Source organism: Siphateles boraxobius, unplaced genomic scaffold (genome assembly GCF_051911475.1).
Source record: "Siphateles boraxobius isolate OS27281-9 unplaced genomic scaffold, OSU_SipBor_1 24, whole genome shotgun sequence".
NCBI lineage: Eukaryota > Metazoa > Chordata > Actinopteri > Cypriniformes > Leuciscidae > Siphateles > Siphateles boraxobius.
In genome coordinates this window covers 7,545,417-7,562,296 of record NW_027508855.1, presented here as the reverse complement: position 1 = coordinate 7,562,296, position 16,880 = coordinate 7,545,417, and the positions used below count along the sequence as shown (strand labels likewise).

At 38.0% G+C, this 16,880-nt stretch overlaps 1 protein-coding gene across 4 annotated transcripts; it reads right to left on the bottom strand.

Annotated features, from left to right (window-relative positions):
* Positions 1–1,872: 1,872 nt before the first annotated feature.
* capga (capping protein (actin filament), gelsolin-like a) lies at positions 1,873–16,802 on the bottom strand. Of its 4 annotated transcripts, none has more exons than XM_077241115.1 (10): positions 16,688–16,802; positions 15,630–15,819; positions 10,918–11,111; positions 10,579–10,733; positions 9,915–10,076; positions 9,633–9,782; positions 3,394–3,480; positions 2,453–2,585; positions 2,281–2,372; positions 1,873–2,205 (listed from the first exon to the last, which is right to left on the bottom strand). In XM_077241115.1, the coding sequence occupies exons 3-10, from the start codon at positions 11,108–11,110 to the stop codon at positions 2,140–2,142; spliced, it is 1,038 nt and encodes a 345-aa protein (XP_077097230.1). In that variant the 5' UTR covers position 11,111; positions 15,630–15,819; positions 16,688–16,802; the 3' UTR covers positions 1,873–2,139. The 4 variants fall into 4 exon arrangements, with proteins under 4 accessions (XP_077097230.1, XP_077097231.1, XP_077097229.1 ...); XM_077241116.1 differs by having other exon boundaries at positions 16,701–16,715; XM_077241114.1 differs by lacking the exon at positions 15,630–15,819 and having other exon boundaries at positions 16,701–16,786.
* Between the last annotated feature and the right edge of the window lie 78 nt (positions 16,803–16,880).

The following is a 16,880-nucleotide window of genomic DNA, read 5'->3' as shown; positions in this document are numbered from 1 at the left end:
ATTACGTTTAAATTAAAGGAAGGAAGTTTACATCCCTCACCTTCTCTATTGCGGGAACAGGCCAGCTCAGAGACTTGTGGGGCACACCGGCATTCTCTATCATGTAATCTGTATAACTAAACTAGACAACAACCTTTGACTCCTCAATCCACCCTAGTCATGATATCATGACACATGATATCTCTATCAACTTGTGTAAACTTATAAAGGAGGAGCAGTGATAAGGGCTTTGCCATAGAGGTGGACGGTAACAAAGTACATTTACTTGAGTACTGTACTTAAGTGCACTTTTTGACTATCTGTATTTTACTTGAGTTTTATTTTTTCTGTAAACTTTTTACTTGAACTTCACTACATTTGAAAGACAAATATCATACTTTTTACGTTGGAGATTAATGTCAATCTGGTGTTGGATTCTGACATCAACCTGATTTTCATTTTCAACGTTGGGTTTGGTCTTCGAAATGCGAATTTTGTCATTGTTTTGAAGCACACTAGCTTATAGATAACAGTAAGGCTATCATGTTCACTAAAAGCCAAAAAACTTTAAATAGGGCACTATTTTAGGGAACAGCCATTTGGGTGTCCGAAACCATTGTGGACGTTATTGAGTTCATTTATTAATCTCACATTCAATCCCACTACTGGAATTTTGTTCTATAAACAAATTTTGATATGATATTGATATGAGGGTAGGTAGGCAGGCATAGATTCAGAGACATAAGGGACTGTAAGTATTACATACAACGATGCAACAATAATAAAACAATGCATTGACATTTACTTTTTATACTTAAGTACTTTTAAAAACAAGTACTTCTGTACTTTTACTTAAGAAAAAATCGGTCTTTACAACTTTTACTTTTTAACATAGTAATATTTGACCAGTAGTATCTGTACTCCTGTAGTATCTGTATTACTTTCACTCACCTCTCAGTTTATTTAGGTGCCACTCACTTTCTGTGACGTTCCATTTAATGAAAGTCCAGAAATGAATCATGTGAATTTGTTCACATCATGTAAGCAATTGCAAATGTTTAAGATGCAGTTTCATTTGAAATAATGGAGAAAACTCATATTGTACTCATATGCTGAATATGCAGTTTCATATTAAACAACAACTGGCACAGAAACAGACATAATGAAATATGTCTGGCTCATTTTTCTCACCACACCCCGATGGTTGTCATTCCAAGATAACTTGTACATGAAATGAAACCACAAGTACAGTAAGTTCTCAAATGACTCAAAATATTTTTTTTATTTTCTTACTGCAGATTTAATAAGTAAAATGTTTGTTACTCTGATCAGTCAGTCCTAAAGTAGATATATTACCAAAATCGTTTGAAGCATTTGCCAGTAAGATTAAAATGCTTTGTAAGACATTAAGAACAGGCATAACAGTTGAGAAATAGCTAAGATAGTTTAATGTATTCATTGATTCTTTAAGAGTAATGCGCTTTAGACCTGTTTTTAAATCTGTTTATCAATTCATTAAGAATGCCAATTGGGCTTCATTTAGCTTTTGATTGTGAAAGTATTATTACTCAAGTCGTTATTTTTTCAGTGTTTATTTTCTGTACCTTCATGGGCGAGAGCTCAGCCATTTGTCCTTCACATTGATTTTGATTGGTTGCGGAGGTTCAAACCTTAGATTAACTTAAGCTCATACTTTATAATGGAGCATATCTCCAAGATAAAGGATGACCACCGAAAGACCATGTAGTATCACATGGTTACATAAGCATTGGTACTGTAGTTGGTGTCTATTTGTGCATGTATTTGATATTGGACCAATTTGACGCACAATATAATAACAAAAATAACAGACATCATGTTATTGCATATTTGGACTCCATAAAATCACAAACATTTGGGTTGTATACAGATGTTTTATATTAAAGCAAATGATCTGCATGTGACAGAAACGAATCAGCAATTTACAATTTTCTTAAATAGGCAGTTCTTGAATAAAAATTACAACTGTCCCAGCCTTCACAAAACCTGGGATCAAACAAGCAATCTTTTGGCTAACAGCAAAGGGTTTTAACAGGCAGGCTACACTGCTAATGGCTAGTATGCTGTGTGATTATACAAAATGAGCATCCGTTTCGACGTACATCCTATATGTTGGTGTGTTTAACTCCAGCTCTTGAAGAACTGTTTGAAGAGGACAGATTCACGACCCTGAGGGAGAATTTCCACCTAAGGACATAAAGAAATGTGGATGACTGAAAGAAGAGATCTAGTTCTGTGCATATAAATGAAAATGAAACAAACCTGCGTTCTCATCCTGGGATAGTTCATTTCTGTAATAAACTCATCTGCCACCTTCATGGCAACTCTCTTCTCATCTAAATTGGCTCCATTCCCTGTGCGTCAATAAAGTAAGGCAATGATTAAAAAAGTGTGCTTTTACTACACAAGCAGACGAACAAATACACACAATCACCTTTCCAAACGTAGATCTTCCCATTAGAGCCATTGTCCAATATGAAGCAGTTATCTTTCTCCAGCACCTCTTGAGCGAAAGGTCCTTTGTCACACAGTTTTGTCAAGGTCATTTGGCCTGTTGCGTTAGACATCTGAGAGAGAATTATTCAGATATTTATCTCCAATGTGAATTATTATTATCCCTAGAACATTCTATAGCCTAAAAGCATCTCCCGGGAAAATGGTACTTTAATTGACCAATGAAAGTAGATGAACCGTTTGACTGAAAATAAAAGGTAATTTTGATACCTGCACATTACACTCAGTGTTCGAACTATACCGTGTCCTTTGGGGGAGCCCAATTTTATTTTCCATCCCCAAATAGTCTATAGCTACATAGGCTGTCTTTGACTTGAACAAGGACTTGACAATTACTCGTCAGGCTACAAAAGAATACCATAATTAATCCGTTCAATTAGGCTTAAGACATCGAGAGTCAGGCAGACCTATAACAACCCAGCCACAACACATAATTGGGAATAACATGCCTTACCTTAACACAGAATGGATTTCAACGACTTCGAGTGCAGATCAATAGCCTCCAACGTTTATATTTTTTCTACGAATCTTTGAGTTAACATGTACTAAACATGATTGAAATTTGCACCGCAGCGCCACCACACCTTGATGCGCATGGCAAGAATAGCATGTAAAGTTATCTTTATTAAAGTGGATTAGGTTTAAATTGCCGTCATGCATGAATTAATAATATTTTTGCTATTTTGCACATACTATTTCACGATGATCACATTACACAAAACTGAAATTGTACGTCAAAAAAAATAAATTCTCATTGTCAATATTTTTTGAGACCCCCCAAAATTTCACGAATCACGTTTTCAGGGGAGCCCATGTCTTATTAAGGGGAGGCGAGCTCTCCCTAGGAGAGAGAGAACTGACCTTGTAAAGGCAAGCAGAATTAGAGATATCTGCTTCAGCATCTTCCTCTGTTGAGCTGTCCTTCAGAGCTGGGATTGGACCAAGTGCCTTTTAAATAAATTTGAAATGGTGATAATGGTTATAATATTTCTCATCCATTTATGAATGTTTGCATTTATTAATAAATTACATGTAATTTATATATAACTTAGAAATGTTCACATAAAAAAGATTTTTTTTAAATTTTAGAATTTCTTATTCTTTGGTCTTTGTTTTGCCTTACCGGGATAGTTCACCAGAAAATGAAAATTATCCTATGATTTACTCACCCTCAAGCCATCCTTTACGTGTATATGACTATCTTCTTTCAAATAAAAAATAAAAAGTAATCTACGACTCCAGGGGGTTAATAAATGCCTTCTGAAGCAACGTGATGAAAAAAATATTCAGGTTTAAAACTTTATAGACTCAAATAACTATAGCTTCTGGCAGATGGCCTTCGCAAGTTGACTTACGCCAAAAGAGAAACCCCTGACGCAATGTATGACCTAGGATGTATGAGTAGCCTGTCGCGGTTCAAACAAATAGGGCTGGGCAACAAACTCAAGCTTCTCTTCTCTTGTTTTGAAATTCTTCGATATTTCCATTTACAAATTCTCATTTTAGACATTTTTGACCGGTTTTGTTTTACTCTATCCTCTGCACTTCCGTGTTTGTCAATACGTCATGCGTCGGGTCAGGAGTTACTTTTTTGCCATAAATCGATGCGTACGGCTGGCTGTCTGTCTATATTAAGTTTTAAATATGGATATTTTTCTTACAAAACCACATGCCTTTGCTTCAGAAGGCCTTTATTAACCCCATGGAATCGTATGGATTACTTTTATGATGGATGGATGCCCTTTTTTTGAACTTCAAATTCAGGACCGCCATTCACTGCCATTATAAAGCTTGGAAGAGCAATGACATTTTTTGATATAGCTCCGATTGTGTTTGTCTGAAAGAAGATACTCATATACACCTAGGATGGCTTGAGCAAAACCAAAATTAATATTAAAGAGGTGTTTGAACTCGCAAGTACGATGTCAGGCACTGTATTTTGTTCTGGCCCCCTTCCTGTTCAAAGGAGTGATGAGATAGTTAGCAGATTGTCATCACTCAATGGCTGGCTGTCTAAGTGGTGTCCGCAAAATAATATAGAATTCATAGACAATTGGAAAAGTTTTTGGGGCAAACCTGACCTGTTGAAAAGAGATGGTATTCATCCCTCCTGGGATGGTGCTGCTCTTCTCTCTAGTAATTTGGCTCATAGTCTTAGAGACAAAACATGACAATCTGGGGCTCAGGTCAGGAAGGAGACAAACTGGCTAAACCGACCGTCTGCTAGCGGCCTCGCGTCACCAAGGTCAGATAAATCCCATCACATAGAGCCTCTTTCAACTAGATATCATCATATAGAGACTGTGTCTGTTCCCCGAATTTGGAAATCCAAAAAACGTCCAAACCGATCTAAGGTTAAAAATGTAATTGATATTCAACAAATAAAAAATAGATATAATACAGATGAGCAAACAATAAAGCTTGGGTTGCTGAATATTCGATCCCTTACTTCAAAAGCGCTCATAGTTAATGATATGATTTCAGATTATAACCTAGATGTGCTGTGTATGACAGAAACCTGGCTAAAACCAGACGATTACATTACTTTAAATGAGTCCACCCCCCATGATTACTGTTATAAACATGAACCTCGCCTGAAAGGCAAAGGGGGAGGTGTTGCTGTAATTTATAGTAATATTTTCAAAACATATATAATGTAAACGATAAATCAAGTTTGAGAATTCTGCTGGCAACTGTATACAGGCCACCAGGGCACCATAAAGATTTTATCAAAGAATTTGCTGACTTTCTATCAGAATTAGTATTGACTGCAGATAAAGTCCTAATTGTTGGTGATTTTAATATACATGTAGATAATGGAAAAGATGCAATGGGATTGGCATTTAAAGACATTCTTAACTCTATTGGAGTTAGACAACACGTGTTAGGACCTACTCATTTTCGTAATCATACTCTAGATCTAATATTATCACATGGAATCAATGTTGATGTTGTTGAAATTCTGCAGCAGAGCGACGACATCTCAGATCATTATCTAGTCTCATGTAAATTACATTTAGCCAAGGCTGCAAAGCCAACTCCGTGTTACAAGTATGTTAGACCTATCACTTCTGCCACTAAAGATTGCTTTATCAATAATCTTCCTAATCAGTTTCATCGTCTCAGCAACCCAGATAGCTTAGAAGAACTTGATATTGCAACAGAAACTTTTAACTCTCTCCTTTCCAGCACTTTAGACACAGTTGCTCCGTTGCGCTTAAAGAAGATTAAAGAAAATCCAACGCCCTGGTACAACGAGCACACCCGGGCCCTTAAAGGGTTAGTTCGCCCATTTAAGACATGAAATTGTATGCAATCCTTACCAGCACTATAGTCCATACACACTGACCCACTCTGTTGTCACCTCCCTGGTCAGAGTTCTGGCCGCTGGAAGTTTTTCAATAGAGTACTCCCGGTTATTTTCCGGGGCCACAAAACTGTGCGTTTTTACGTGAAAAAATGATTTGCGTTTCAAAGCTTGATTAATTTAACTGTCAACGTCAACAGTGCGCACGTTCCGATCAGCTGTTCCATAGTGTTTACACAATCGATTGACAACGACATAAAAAGTATTAAATTAACATTGGTGCGAACTTGTAAATTCCCAGGCTGTGACCACAAGGATGTGCCGGGATCAAAGTTCAGATTCCATCGTTTTCCTGTTTCGAATATAACTATGAGACAGCTTTGGCTGGTTGCCATCGGCTACTCTGCGGGAGCTAAAATATCCAGAATAAAGGATTTTCGTGTGTGTAGTGCTCACTTCAGCGAAGACGATTACATCCCCAGCCAAGGAGGAAAAGGAAAATTAAAGAGTTTTGCTGTACCAGTACCACGGGTAAGCTCTATTTACTAACTTTATGATCCCATGTCTAAACTGTACGGTAAACAAGCTGATGTTTAGATTCCATTATAAAACATGTGAAAAGATGTTTAATATAAAAACAGTATATAGGGATATTAGTACAATTTGCTGAGAAAACTAATTGATTGAACACACACACCATTGAGGTTTTGTGTTGCAATCAATAACATTTGATTTGATCTTGTATACTCCGGTTCATAAAGGTATCCCTTTGTCGTTGTGCTAAAATTACTTTCATCATCTGATCCGTCTGACATTGTGCTAAAATTGGTTTCATCATCAGAAGTTTCGCAGTCAGACATGTTGTCAGCGAGTCGCGCTATCAACAGCTGATCGGAACGTGCGCACTGTTGACGTTGACTGCAGCGCGGATTGATAGAAATGGATAGAAAATAGTGCCAATTAAAACTGAGGTATGAATTTTGACCGGCGTGTTTTTTGTGTGGTAAATTAATCAAGCTTTGAAACGTAAATCATTTTTTCACGTAAAAACGCACAGTTTTGTGGCCCCGGAAAATAACCGGGAGTACTTTATTGAAAAACTTCCAGCGGCCAGTACTCTGACCAGGGAGGTGACAACAGAGTGGGTCAGTGTGTATGCACTATAGTGCTGGTAAGGATTGCATACAACTTCATGTCTTAAATGGGCGAACTAACCCTTTAAGAGAACAGCCAGAAAAATGGAGCGCAACTGGAAGAAAACAAAACTAGAGGTATTTTGGATTTCATGGAAGGAGAGCTCGATTGCTTACAGAGAGGCTTTAGAAGCTGCTAGATCTGCTTATTTTTCAACCCTATTAAAAGAAAATAAACATAATCCAAGGTATTTATTTGAAAAAGTGGCTACACTAACGAAAAAGAAAGCTTCAAGCCCAGAAGTTTCCAAGAAACACAGCAGTAATGACTTTATGAACTTCTTCACTTATAAGATTGATAATATTAGGGACAAAATTATAACTATGCAACCGTCTACTACAGCATCGCATCAGGGAGTGCATTATAGTGTCCCTGAGGTAAAATTTGATTCATTTGTTGCCATAGGAGAGGAAGAATTTTGCAAACTCGTTAATTCCTCTAAATCGACAACATGTATGTTAGACCCTATACCGACTAAACTATTGAAAGAGATGCTTCCAGAAGTCATAGATCCTCTTCTTAACATCATTAATTCCTCTTTGTCTCTAGGATACGTACCAAAAACCTTTAAGCTGGCTATGATTAAACCGCTTGTTAAAAAAACGCAACTTGATCCTACAGAATTAGTCAATTACAGGCCGATCTCAAATCTACCTTTTCTGTCAAAGATACTAGAAAAGGCAGTATCCTCACAACTGTATTCCTTTCTTGAAAGAAATGGTATCTGCGAGGATTTCCAGTCAGGATTTAGACCGCACCATAGCACTGAGACAGCTCTCATTAGAGTCACAAATGATGTGCTCTTATCATCCGATCGTGGTTGTATCTCTCTATTAGTGTTACTTGATCTTAGTGCTGCATTTGACACCATTGACCACAACATTCTCTTAAATAGACTAGAAAACTATGTTGGCATTAGTGGAATTGCATTAGCATGGTTTAAATCATATTTATCTGACCGCTATCAGTTTGTAGCAGTAAATGAAGAGATGTCTTATCGATCACAAGTTCAGTATGGCGTACCACAAGTCTCAGTACTAGGACCGCTGCTGTTCACTCTGTACATGCTACCTTTAGGAGATATCATTAGGAAACATGGAATTAGCTTTCACTGTTATGCTGATGATACTCAGCTCTATGTTTCTTCTAAACCTAACGAAACTCACCAATTCACAAAATTATCGGAATGCATAGTTGATATCAAAAATTGGATGACTAGTAATTTCCTACTACTAAATTCAGAAAAAACAGAGATTCTAATTATTGGACAAAAAAACTTCCACACGTAATAACCTAGAATACCGTCTAACACTTGATGGCTGCTCTGTTAAGTCTTCGTCGTCAGTTAGGAACCTGGGTGTGCTCTTTGATACCAATCTTTCATTTGAAAGTCACGTGTCTAGTGTCTGTAAAACCGCATTTTTCCATCTTAAAAATATATCTAAATTACATCATGTGCTCTCATTGACAAATCCGGAACAGCTCTTAACGCATTATAGTCCTTTATGTCTATTGCGATCTCAAAGTTCTGGCCAGTTGATAATACCTAGAATATCTAAATCGACTGCTGGCGGTAGATCCTTTTCCTATTTAGCACCAAAACTTTGGAACAATCTTCCTAACATTGTCCGGGAAGCAGACACAGTCTGTCAGTTCAAAGCTAGACTAAAAACACATCTCTTTGACCTAGCATTCACATAACACTCTATAGACTTCTATATCTCAATATTAGGCTGCTTAGATTAGGTCAGCCGGAACTGGGAAAACTTCCCTTAAATCCTGATGTACTCGTTACATCATAAGAAGAATGGCATCTACGCTAATTTTAGTGTCTTTGTTTATCCCGAGGTTTTCCCGCAGCCTGCGGGATCCAGGCTGTTTCCAGATCTGACGAAGGACTTTCGCCTGGACCTGATGACAATGCAGTGCTGAAGTGCCAACTAGCCTCTCCCTATGGAGGATCCCTATACCACTCTACAGATAAAGTGTTGTGGAATTTTTCGGTTCGCGTACCTACCCAAAGTGATAAGATAAAATAAAATTCTGCATCAAAATTTATAGACAAGACAAGTAGTTCGTTTAGGCATGGTTTGTAAGGAATTACAAACCTGCGCACATATATTCAAACGCACATAACTATAAAATCAATTCTTAATGCGCATGTTAACCCCATCAGCGTCTATAACAGGTTCGTGTTTAAAGTCTGTTTAGAGAGAACGGTGTCGTCTTAGCGGCCCCTAATTTAATAACAAATTATCATTTAGACGGAAGTGAATCAATCAAAACTAACTTTAGCTGGAAAATTTTTTTTTCAAAAACCACTATAAAACCAAACCAATCTCTGTTACCTTAAATTATATGTTTATCTCTGTAAAGCTGCTTTGAAACAATCTACATTGTTCAAAGCGCTAAAGAAATGAGGATGACTTGACTTGAATTGAGGGTAATTAAATGATGGGAAAGTTTTAATTTTTGGGTGAACTATCCCTTTAATGACAGCAGTACTTGAGCTGCATGAGCCTTAACCTGATGATCATGTTGTCCAACATCATTTGAGAATGATTCAAAGATCATCCTCAATGGAATTGAGGTTTGTCACCTGAACCATCTCCAGTGTTTCCTCTCCCTCTGTCACATCAACGATGTGAGCTTTGCCATTCCTCTCTGTGTCTCTGATCAACATTGCAATCTCACGCACCTTCTGTCGCTCAAACATGTTGGCTTTGGAACCGCTCCATGCGACTATAGTCTGCACAAACAAACGATTGCAACTAAATGATTGGCCATGATTAGCCAACTAAAATAATAAATAATGGCACCACAATGAGAGATATTACATAACATTTTTTTTTGACCTACGCATAAACTTATACATACACACCTCTCCCAAGTCCAGTATGAAACAGTCGCCCTTGTTGAAGCTCTCCCAAGTAAGCTCCACCTCTCTAGCACGGATGTTTTTCTTTCCTTTGACTTGGTACAGACGTTTAACAGGGCCAATCCTAGACCTGGCACTCTTGAACCCAGACTCCACCCCACCCTCCTGAGACAGATAGAGAAACCAGTGAGTCCATATAGTGGCGCAATCTTTAGACGTACTGGTCAAAATTAAGATTGTTTATGCTTACTGCTCCATTTATTTGATCAAAAACACAGAAAAAAACGGTAATATTGTGAAATATTATTACTAGTTAAATAACTCTTTTCTCTAATGTAATTTATTCGTATGATGACAAAGCCTAATTACTCCAGTTTTCAGAAATCATTCTAAGAGGCAGATTTGGGGATCAAATATATTTCTTATTGTTATCAATGTTAAAAACAGTCTTTTGTGAAATCATGATTTTTTTAAGGGTTCTTTTGGAAATAAAAATGTCAATGGCATTTATTTAAAAAAGAAATTGTTTGTAACATTAATGTCAGTAACACTTTTGACCCATTTAATACATATTTGCTGAATAAAATATATATTTTTTCGAAAAATATATATACATATATTTTTTTACAGATTTGTTGATTTTGTCCTATTGTCCTTTTTCTCTCACCTTGTAGCTGACTCCTTTTGGGAAGAGTCCCATGAACTCAAGTGACTCATAGCCTTGCACCTGTCGATGTTGTACTGGCTCTCCTCCCAAGAAGCTGTCCAGTTGAGTGGCAAGCATGGCACAAGCACCCTGTTCATCCCGGGACGACTTCTCACCTTGATCAGAAGAGGGAATGCTAAAACTACAGGAACCTTTCACTAATGCAAAAATTTTTACAAAACGACTTTTTACAGTCCTCAGCCTGCACCGAAGTTAAAAAAATGCTTTATATAAACTGCATCAGATGCATTTTCATTCTTTCTACATTTAAATTGATACAAATAAAGAGACACTACACACCCATCCACATGTGCAGGTCGCTTCCATCCTTTCCACGGTTGCTGAGCACAATGTACGCGTCTCCGTTGTAGAAGATTCCTCTCTGCAATGGGTCAAGGAGCACAGCCTTCATCTTCTCCACCCTCCAGACCCACAGCCCTGGCTCTCTCACTCCATGGGTAAACTGGCTCTGAGCTGCGCGCAGATTAAGCATCCTGATGAGGGGGGAGAGAAAGAGTGAAGAGTTTGTGTGTATGTGGAGGTCGGAGGCTGCCTTAAGAGAAAGGAAACAAGTGAATGAGAGGAGGGGGTAAGATAAGAAAAGGGGGAATGAAGCGAGGAGAAGTGGATGAGAGAGAGAAAGAAGAGAACGAATGAGAAGAAAGAGCAAAGGGAAAGAAGAAAATATCAGATATTAGTGAATAATGGATATTGTAGAAGCAATGCAATTGAAGCAGAGCACAGGATTAATGAGATATTTAAATACAGGATGAATGGAATTAGAGATATTAGAAAGCAAGAAAATGGTTTAGGGAAGGGGAAAATTATAATAAAAGAAATGATGGGAAAGAAAGAACAGCAGACAGGTATGATGGAGTTAGTCTGATCCAGACAGAGGCGGGGAACCTTTAAGGTCAGGGGTCAGATATGGAAGCAGAGTACAGGATTGCATGCTCCATTAGAAATGCACAATGGGAAGGCCAGTGGGAGGTGAGAGCAGAGAGATCAAATATAATAGAGCTGTAAAATGAGATGCAATTGTCCCACACAAATAATTCATAAGGCCAACTGTTGCGCAGTCATACAAGATACACGGCTTACATACACCCAGCCACCCTCACCAAAGACAGATAGACAGATCAACAGAGCAAGTTCTCCCACAGTCAGTGCATTTACAGTGATTACTTAAAGGGGAACCATTATGCAAAATTAACTTTTATTGTTTATTATATTGTTAATTATGTGTCCACAGTGTTAACACACCCTATTATAGTAAAAATCTATCCACTCCGTTTGTTATTTTCCCCATAAATCTGAAACAGTGTCTTAAAATGAGCCATTTAGGAATGTCAACCAAAGTGACGTCACATTGAAACAGGCCCCACCCATGACTGGCACAGAGTCTGCCCTATTATCTTAGCTCCTCCTTAGGTGAGGTGTACAAAGTCCAACAGGTTTATTTCCTCACCAGAGCTTTTAACAGCAGCATTCACGTAAGAAATGTATTCTTATTAAAGCTACTAAAGTTATTCAATCAAGAGCATTAACTGTTTTTCTTTTGTTGTTTGAATCACATTAACAGCATATACGTAGGTACGGATATCAGAATGGAACCGGGCCCTCTAGGCCCTCCCTAAACTATTGTAACAAATTTTAATAAAAAATCCTCAGTTTTTAATGTTATTTTAGGAATTTATAATTTGACAATAAACATCTAAATCTTTTTGGGGAAATAAACCCTTCAAATCTGCCTACTCAGTGTGAGTTGTATTGTGTTGTTTTGTGTAGACGTCCGTTTTCTCCATATTAGGATTTTTCCGCCTAACGCTTTCAGTTCTGTGTTTGGTGGTAGAGGTCTGCACTCCCGCGGGAGTCCCGCGGGACCCGCGGGTCCCGACGCAAAACAGTGCGGCGCGGGACAAATTTTTAAAGGTCATTGCGGGAGCGGGCGGGATGATGAGGTGCACTTGCGGGTGCGGGCGGGAGGGATGATACGCTGCACTCCCGCAAATTAAATATGAGTATAAAGTAAAATATATAAATGATTAAAGTAGCGTACATAATTTGTAGTTGTGAGGGAGATTCTGATTGGCAGCAATAAAAACGTTTTAAGCAGCCTAAACTTGTGAATGTTGTCGGGAAGGGCGGGGCCTAATCTCACGCACACTTGTTTAGAGACAATTCCTTTCCCGCTGCTCCGAGTTCGAATTCGAAAGCTAGTTCAAGTTCAAAATAGACAGCATGGACGAGGAACAGAGCGCCTCTAGTGCTTCAGATAAAGTACTGTTGTGAATATTATGCTGTTCGTAATATGGGACCAATAAATATGTTACCAAGTATTGGTAAGGAATTTTGTGTGCACGCATTTTTTTCCCCAAGACCTTTCGTCAGACAGAAAGTGCGGGCGGGAGCGGGACATTATATCACAGATGCGGGCGGGAGCGGTACTAAAAATGACAAATCTTTGCGGGAGCGGGCGGGAGCGGGACTGAACACTGCGGGAGCGGGCGGGAGCGGGTCTGAAAATTGTGTCCCGCGCAGACCTCTATTTGGTGGTCCAGCTGTGAAATTACAGAGGGCCAAGCCTTAGCAAGTCCATGAGAGTTGAATTTTAAATGACAGGAAAATTGACGAATCATATTGTCCTTCTTAATTGGTGGGGCTTGTTTTCAGTAAGTTTATGACGCTTTCCACCCGCTGTGAGGAACTTGATCGAAAAAAAATAAAAGCTAGCGCTATTTGTTATGGAAACAACAACCAACATTAATGAGGAAGACATTGTTGCTAATTAATTATCCACGCTGTTTTCAAGATTTAAGAGCAATTTCTTTACCCGCTGTTACATAAGACGTGAAAGAGAACTTAGTTTAATACTTACGCGACACGCCGTCTGACAGCCAGTTTTCTGTGCGCATGCTTCAGATGTGTGCTCTCAGAAAACCCAACCCGATCTCACGTCAATTCGTATGTATTTTACGAGGTGGCTAATTCATATGAATTCATACAACCTCACTCATACGAATTTTGCTAAATCGTACATATTTTACAAATTGCCCAATTTATATGAATACGTACGAATGACCTACCTCTGACATCGCCCCTAAACCTATCCGTCACTGGGGTTTAGACATTTTTTACGAATTGGTCGTGAGATAGCGTTGGAAAACCATAGAAATTTAAACTGATATGGCTTTAAAGCAGATAATAACTTTCGTGATGATGATGATGATGAACTTCAATGTCACGTGAGCGCGATCGCGATAGAAATAATGATCAAAACCAAACGTTACCCATTCGTTTTTTTGGCAGAGTATCCAGGGCAGGAGCAGTAAAGTCACAGCGCTATTCTGGATAGGGGGTGTGGAGCAGCAGCTCATTTGAATTTAAAGATACATGCATAGTATGTTTTTGCTTCAACTCAAAAATTGCCATTTACAACATGGTATAATAAATGATCTGTGGGGCATTTTGAGCTGTAACTTCACAGACACATTCTGGGGACACCTGAGACTTATATTACATCTTGTAAAAATGAAGCATAATATGTTTCTTTTAAAGGGTAACTAAACCCTAAACCAACTTTTTTTAGTTAATGATCTGTAAGAATGGGGCTTTATTAGTACTGTACATTGATACGAGTAACTTTTTTGACATTTGTGTATAAAGTGTTTTAATTCTACAATATATGGTGTAAAAACGTCTGAGTGTTGCCCTCTTCAGGTTGAACGGTGGCTACTGCAGTTGAATTTTCCTATTGGATGTTTGGGGTGGTTCGTGACGTAAGGGGTTGTTGGTGAGGTAGGCAAGTTCCATACAGACAGATGCGTCTCAGGTGCACTCCCCCCTCCGCTGGGCTCTGTCCACTTTTCCAGCATTTTTCAAATATTTGCCAGTGGGTGGAGTCAGGCTCTGACCAGGGGTTTAGTTACCCTTTAATGTCATTAAGCAGTCAGATTTGAGGTGACTAACCGAAATAAACCACATGAGAGTGAGATTTCGTCCCTTGACTAATCTCACATGATCTGAACATTTACACAATCACCATCTCTACATACACCATATTGAGAATGAGATGGCAATCTATGTTTCCACTTGAATGATTATGAGTTTAAACTTGAGCTTGTGTCATGAAGCAGATAGCGAAGCGGTAGTACGCATGATGTTGGCTGACACCTCCTTCTTTCACTTCCCTTTCACTGCAAATCTAGTATGAATAGTATAACAGAACTCCAAAATAACTGTTCTTTCAACTTCACTTCCATTTTTTCCAATTTAAGTGGGTTGTGCACTTTTGAGAACTAAATTGAAAATGCTTTTTTAAATTTCAGCAAATTCCTGAATGCAAATCAAGGTAGCAAACAGGAGCAGGTCCTGATTTTGCTGTCAGACGCAACTTTCTTGGATCGACATATTTTAGTCCCAACAAAATTTAGTCCCAACCATATCCCTACCCCTAAACATATCCCTACCCATTACTTATCCCTAAAATCAGATTGAAATGATAGGTGAAAAAAACTGATGTAGAAGTACCTAACCCTGGTTTAACCCTAAACTTGACATAAACTGTAAACTTGTCCCTCAAATCTGATTAATTGATTGGAACCAGGATGTTGTTCGAGGATCAACAAAGTTGATCAAGGAACATTTGTTTGGTGAAATCAGATTCTGTAAAACGGCTCACTGAATTGAGATTTAAATGTTAATTTACAGAATAAGAATAATTCATCTGATGAGAGAAACAGACTTTTAACATTGTCATCTTCGTACTTAAGACAAGTACTATAGAAACAGTGTAATCATTTTCTTAATACAAGTAATACAATTAATATTGAATATTTATAATATAATAAATACAGTCAAATATAAATAACAATAAATATAATAAATATAATATAAAATATAAATAAACAAATAATATAATATAAAGAATTTTCTGACAGACTCTATGTAAAGAGAGTGTGTCATAATAATGACAGTTTTTAATTCTCATTTAAAGATATACAAATTCCTACCTTAATGCAATACTCTTGAAGTCAGTCAGTTCAGCTCCTGATAGCTCTTAAATGTAACAGCTGCCTTAACAATTGCCTCTACTGCATATACAGTTGACTGGCTTCATGGCCAGGCACAGTTATTGGAAGACAAAAGCGTGCTAACCAAATGATTAGCCACAGGGTGTATCGGCTCATCAGCATCTCACATCTGTTGGAAAACACACTGTATGCAAACACATCTCTTTTTACTATATAAGCAACACGTCCTTTTCACGGGTCATGCTCGTGTAATTTATGGAAAGAGTGAAAGAAAAAGGGCAAGAAGGGTAAAAAGTCATAAGAGAAAGTCACAAGGCCAATGTCTAAAAATTAAATGAACCTCTATTTTTATCAAGAACTTCAGTATTTTATGATTCACCTCATCCACAAATGTCATGTGAGCTTTTACACTACAGATCACAGGCTTATGATTCATATCTGAGATCTGTCACCATAACAAAGTGAAGTGAAAATTAAAGGCTGATTTCTCATTTATAGTTTCCATCATTATTGTCTGTTAAATGGGTTTACACATTATTGTCTGTTAAATGGGTTTACACTGAGGTTTTTAGTGAGAGTTTTGACAGGTCTCTTTTTACCGACACAAGCAAACGTTTACATGCAAATGTAGGCTGTTTATGGCATTTACTGTAAGCAAGAGGTTAATAAAGTGTGTGATGAAAGAACCACAAATATATTCATATCTAGACCTGGTTCTGTACAGAAAAAAAATGATCTAAAAAAATTATCCTGAAAGACCTGGGGCCCATATCATGATGGTACCGTAGTTCAACAAACTCATGGTTAAAGGATTAGTTTCAAGGTGACACAACCAAACCAATCTAATCAGGCTTTGTTGGTACCATGGATCACGTTGGATCATCAACTTTCTCTGTCAACTGAACTCAGGCTTTGATTCTGAGTTCATGTTGCATCCGAAATCACATACTTCCCTATAGTTGGTGTAAAACAGTATGTGACAAGAAGTATGTCCAAATTCACAGTAGGCTACTCATGAAAGAGAAGGCAAAAATTACCTGGATGACCTACTTTTTCCGGCGAGATTCTGAAGTGTGCATACGATGGATGGAGAGAGGGAGAGGATTTGTGAATGACAGTTTAGCAACGCAACAGATGATAGGTCACATGATAGTGCGAAATTTTCGCACGTTAAAAAAAAATTGGATCGGGGTTCGATTTTCTGCGATTTTCGGATCCGTGGCAAGTATT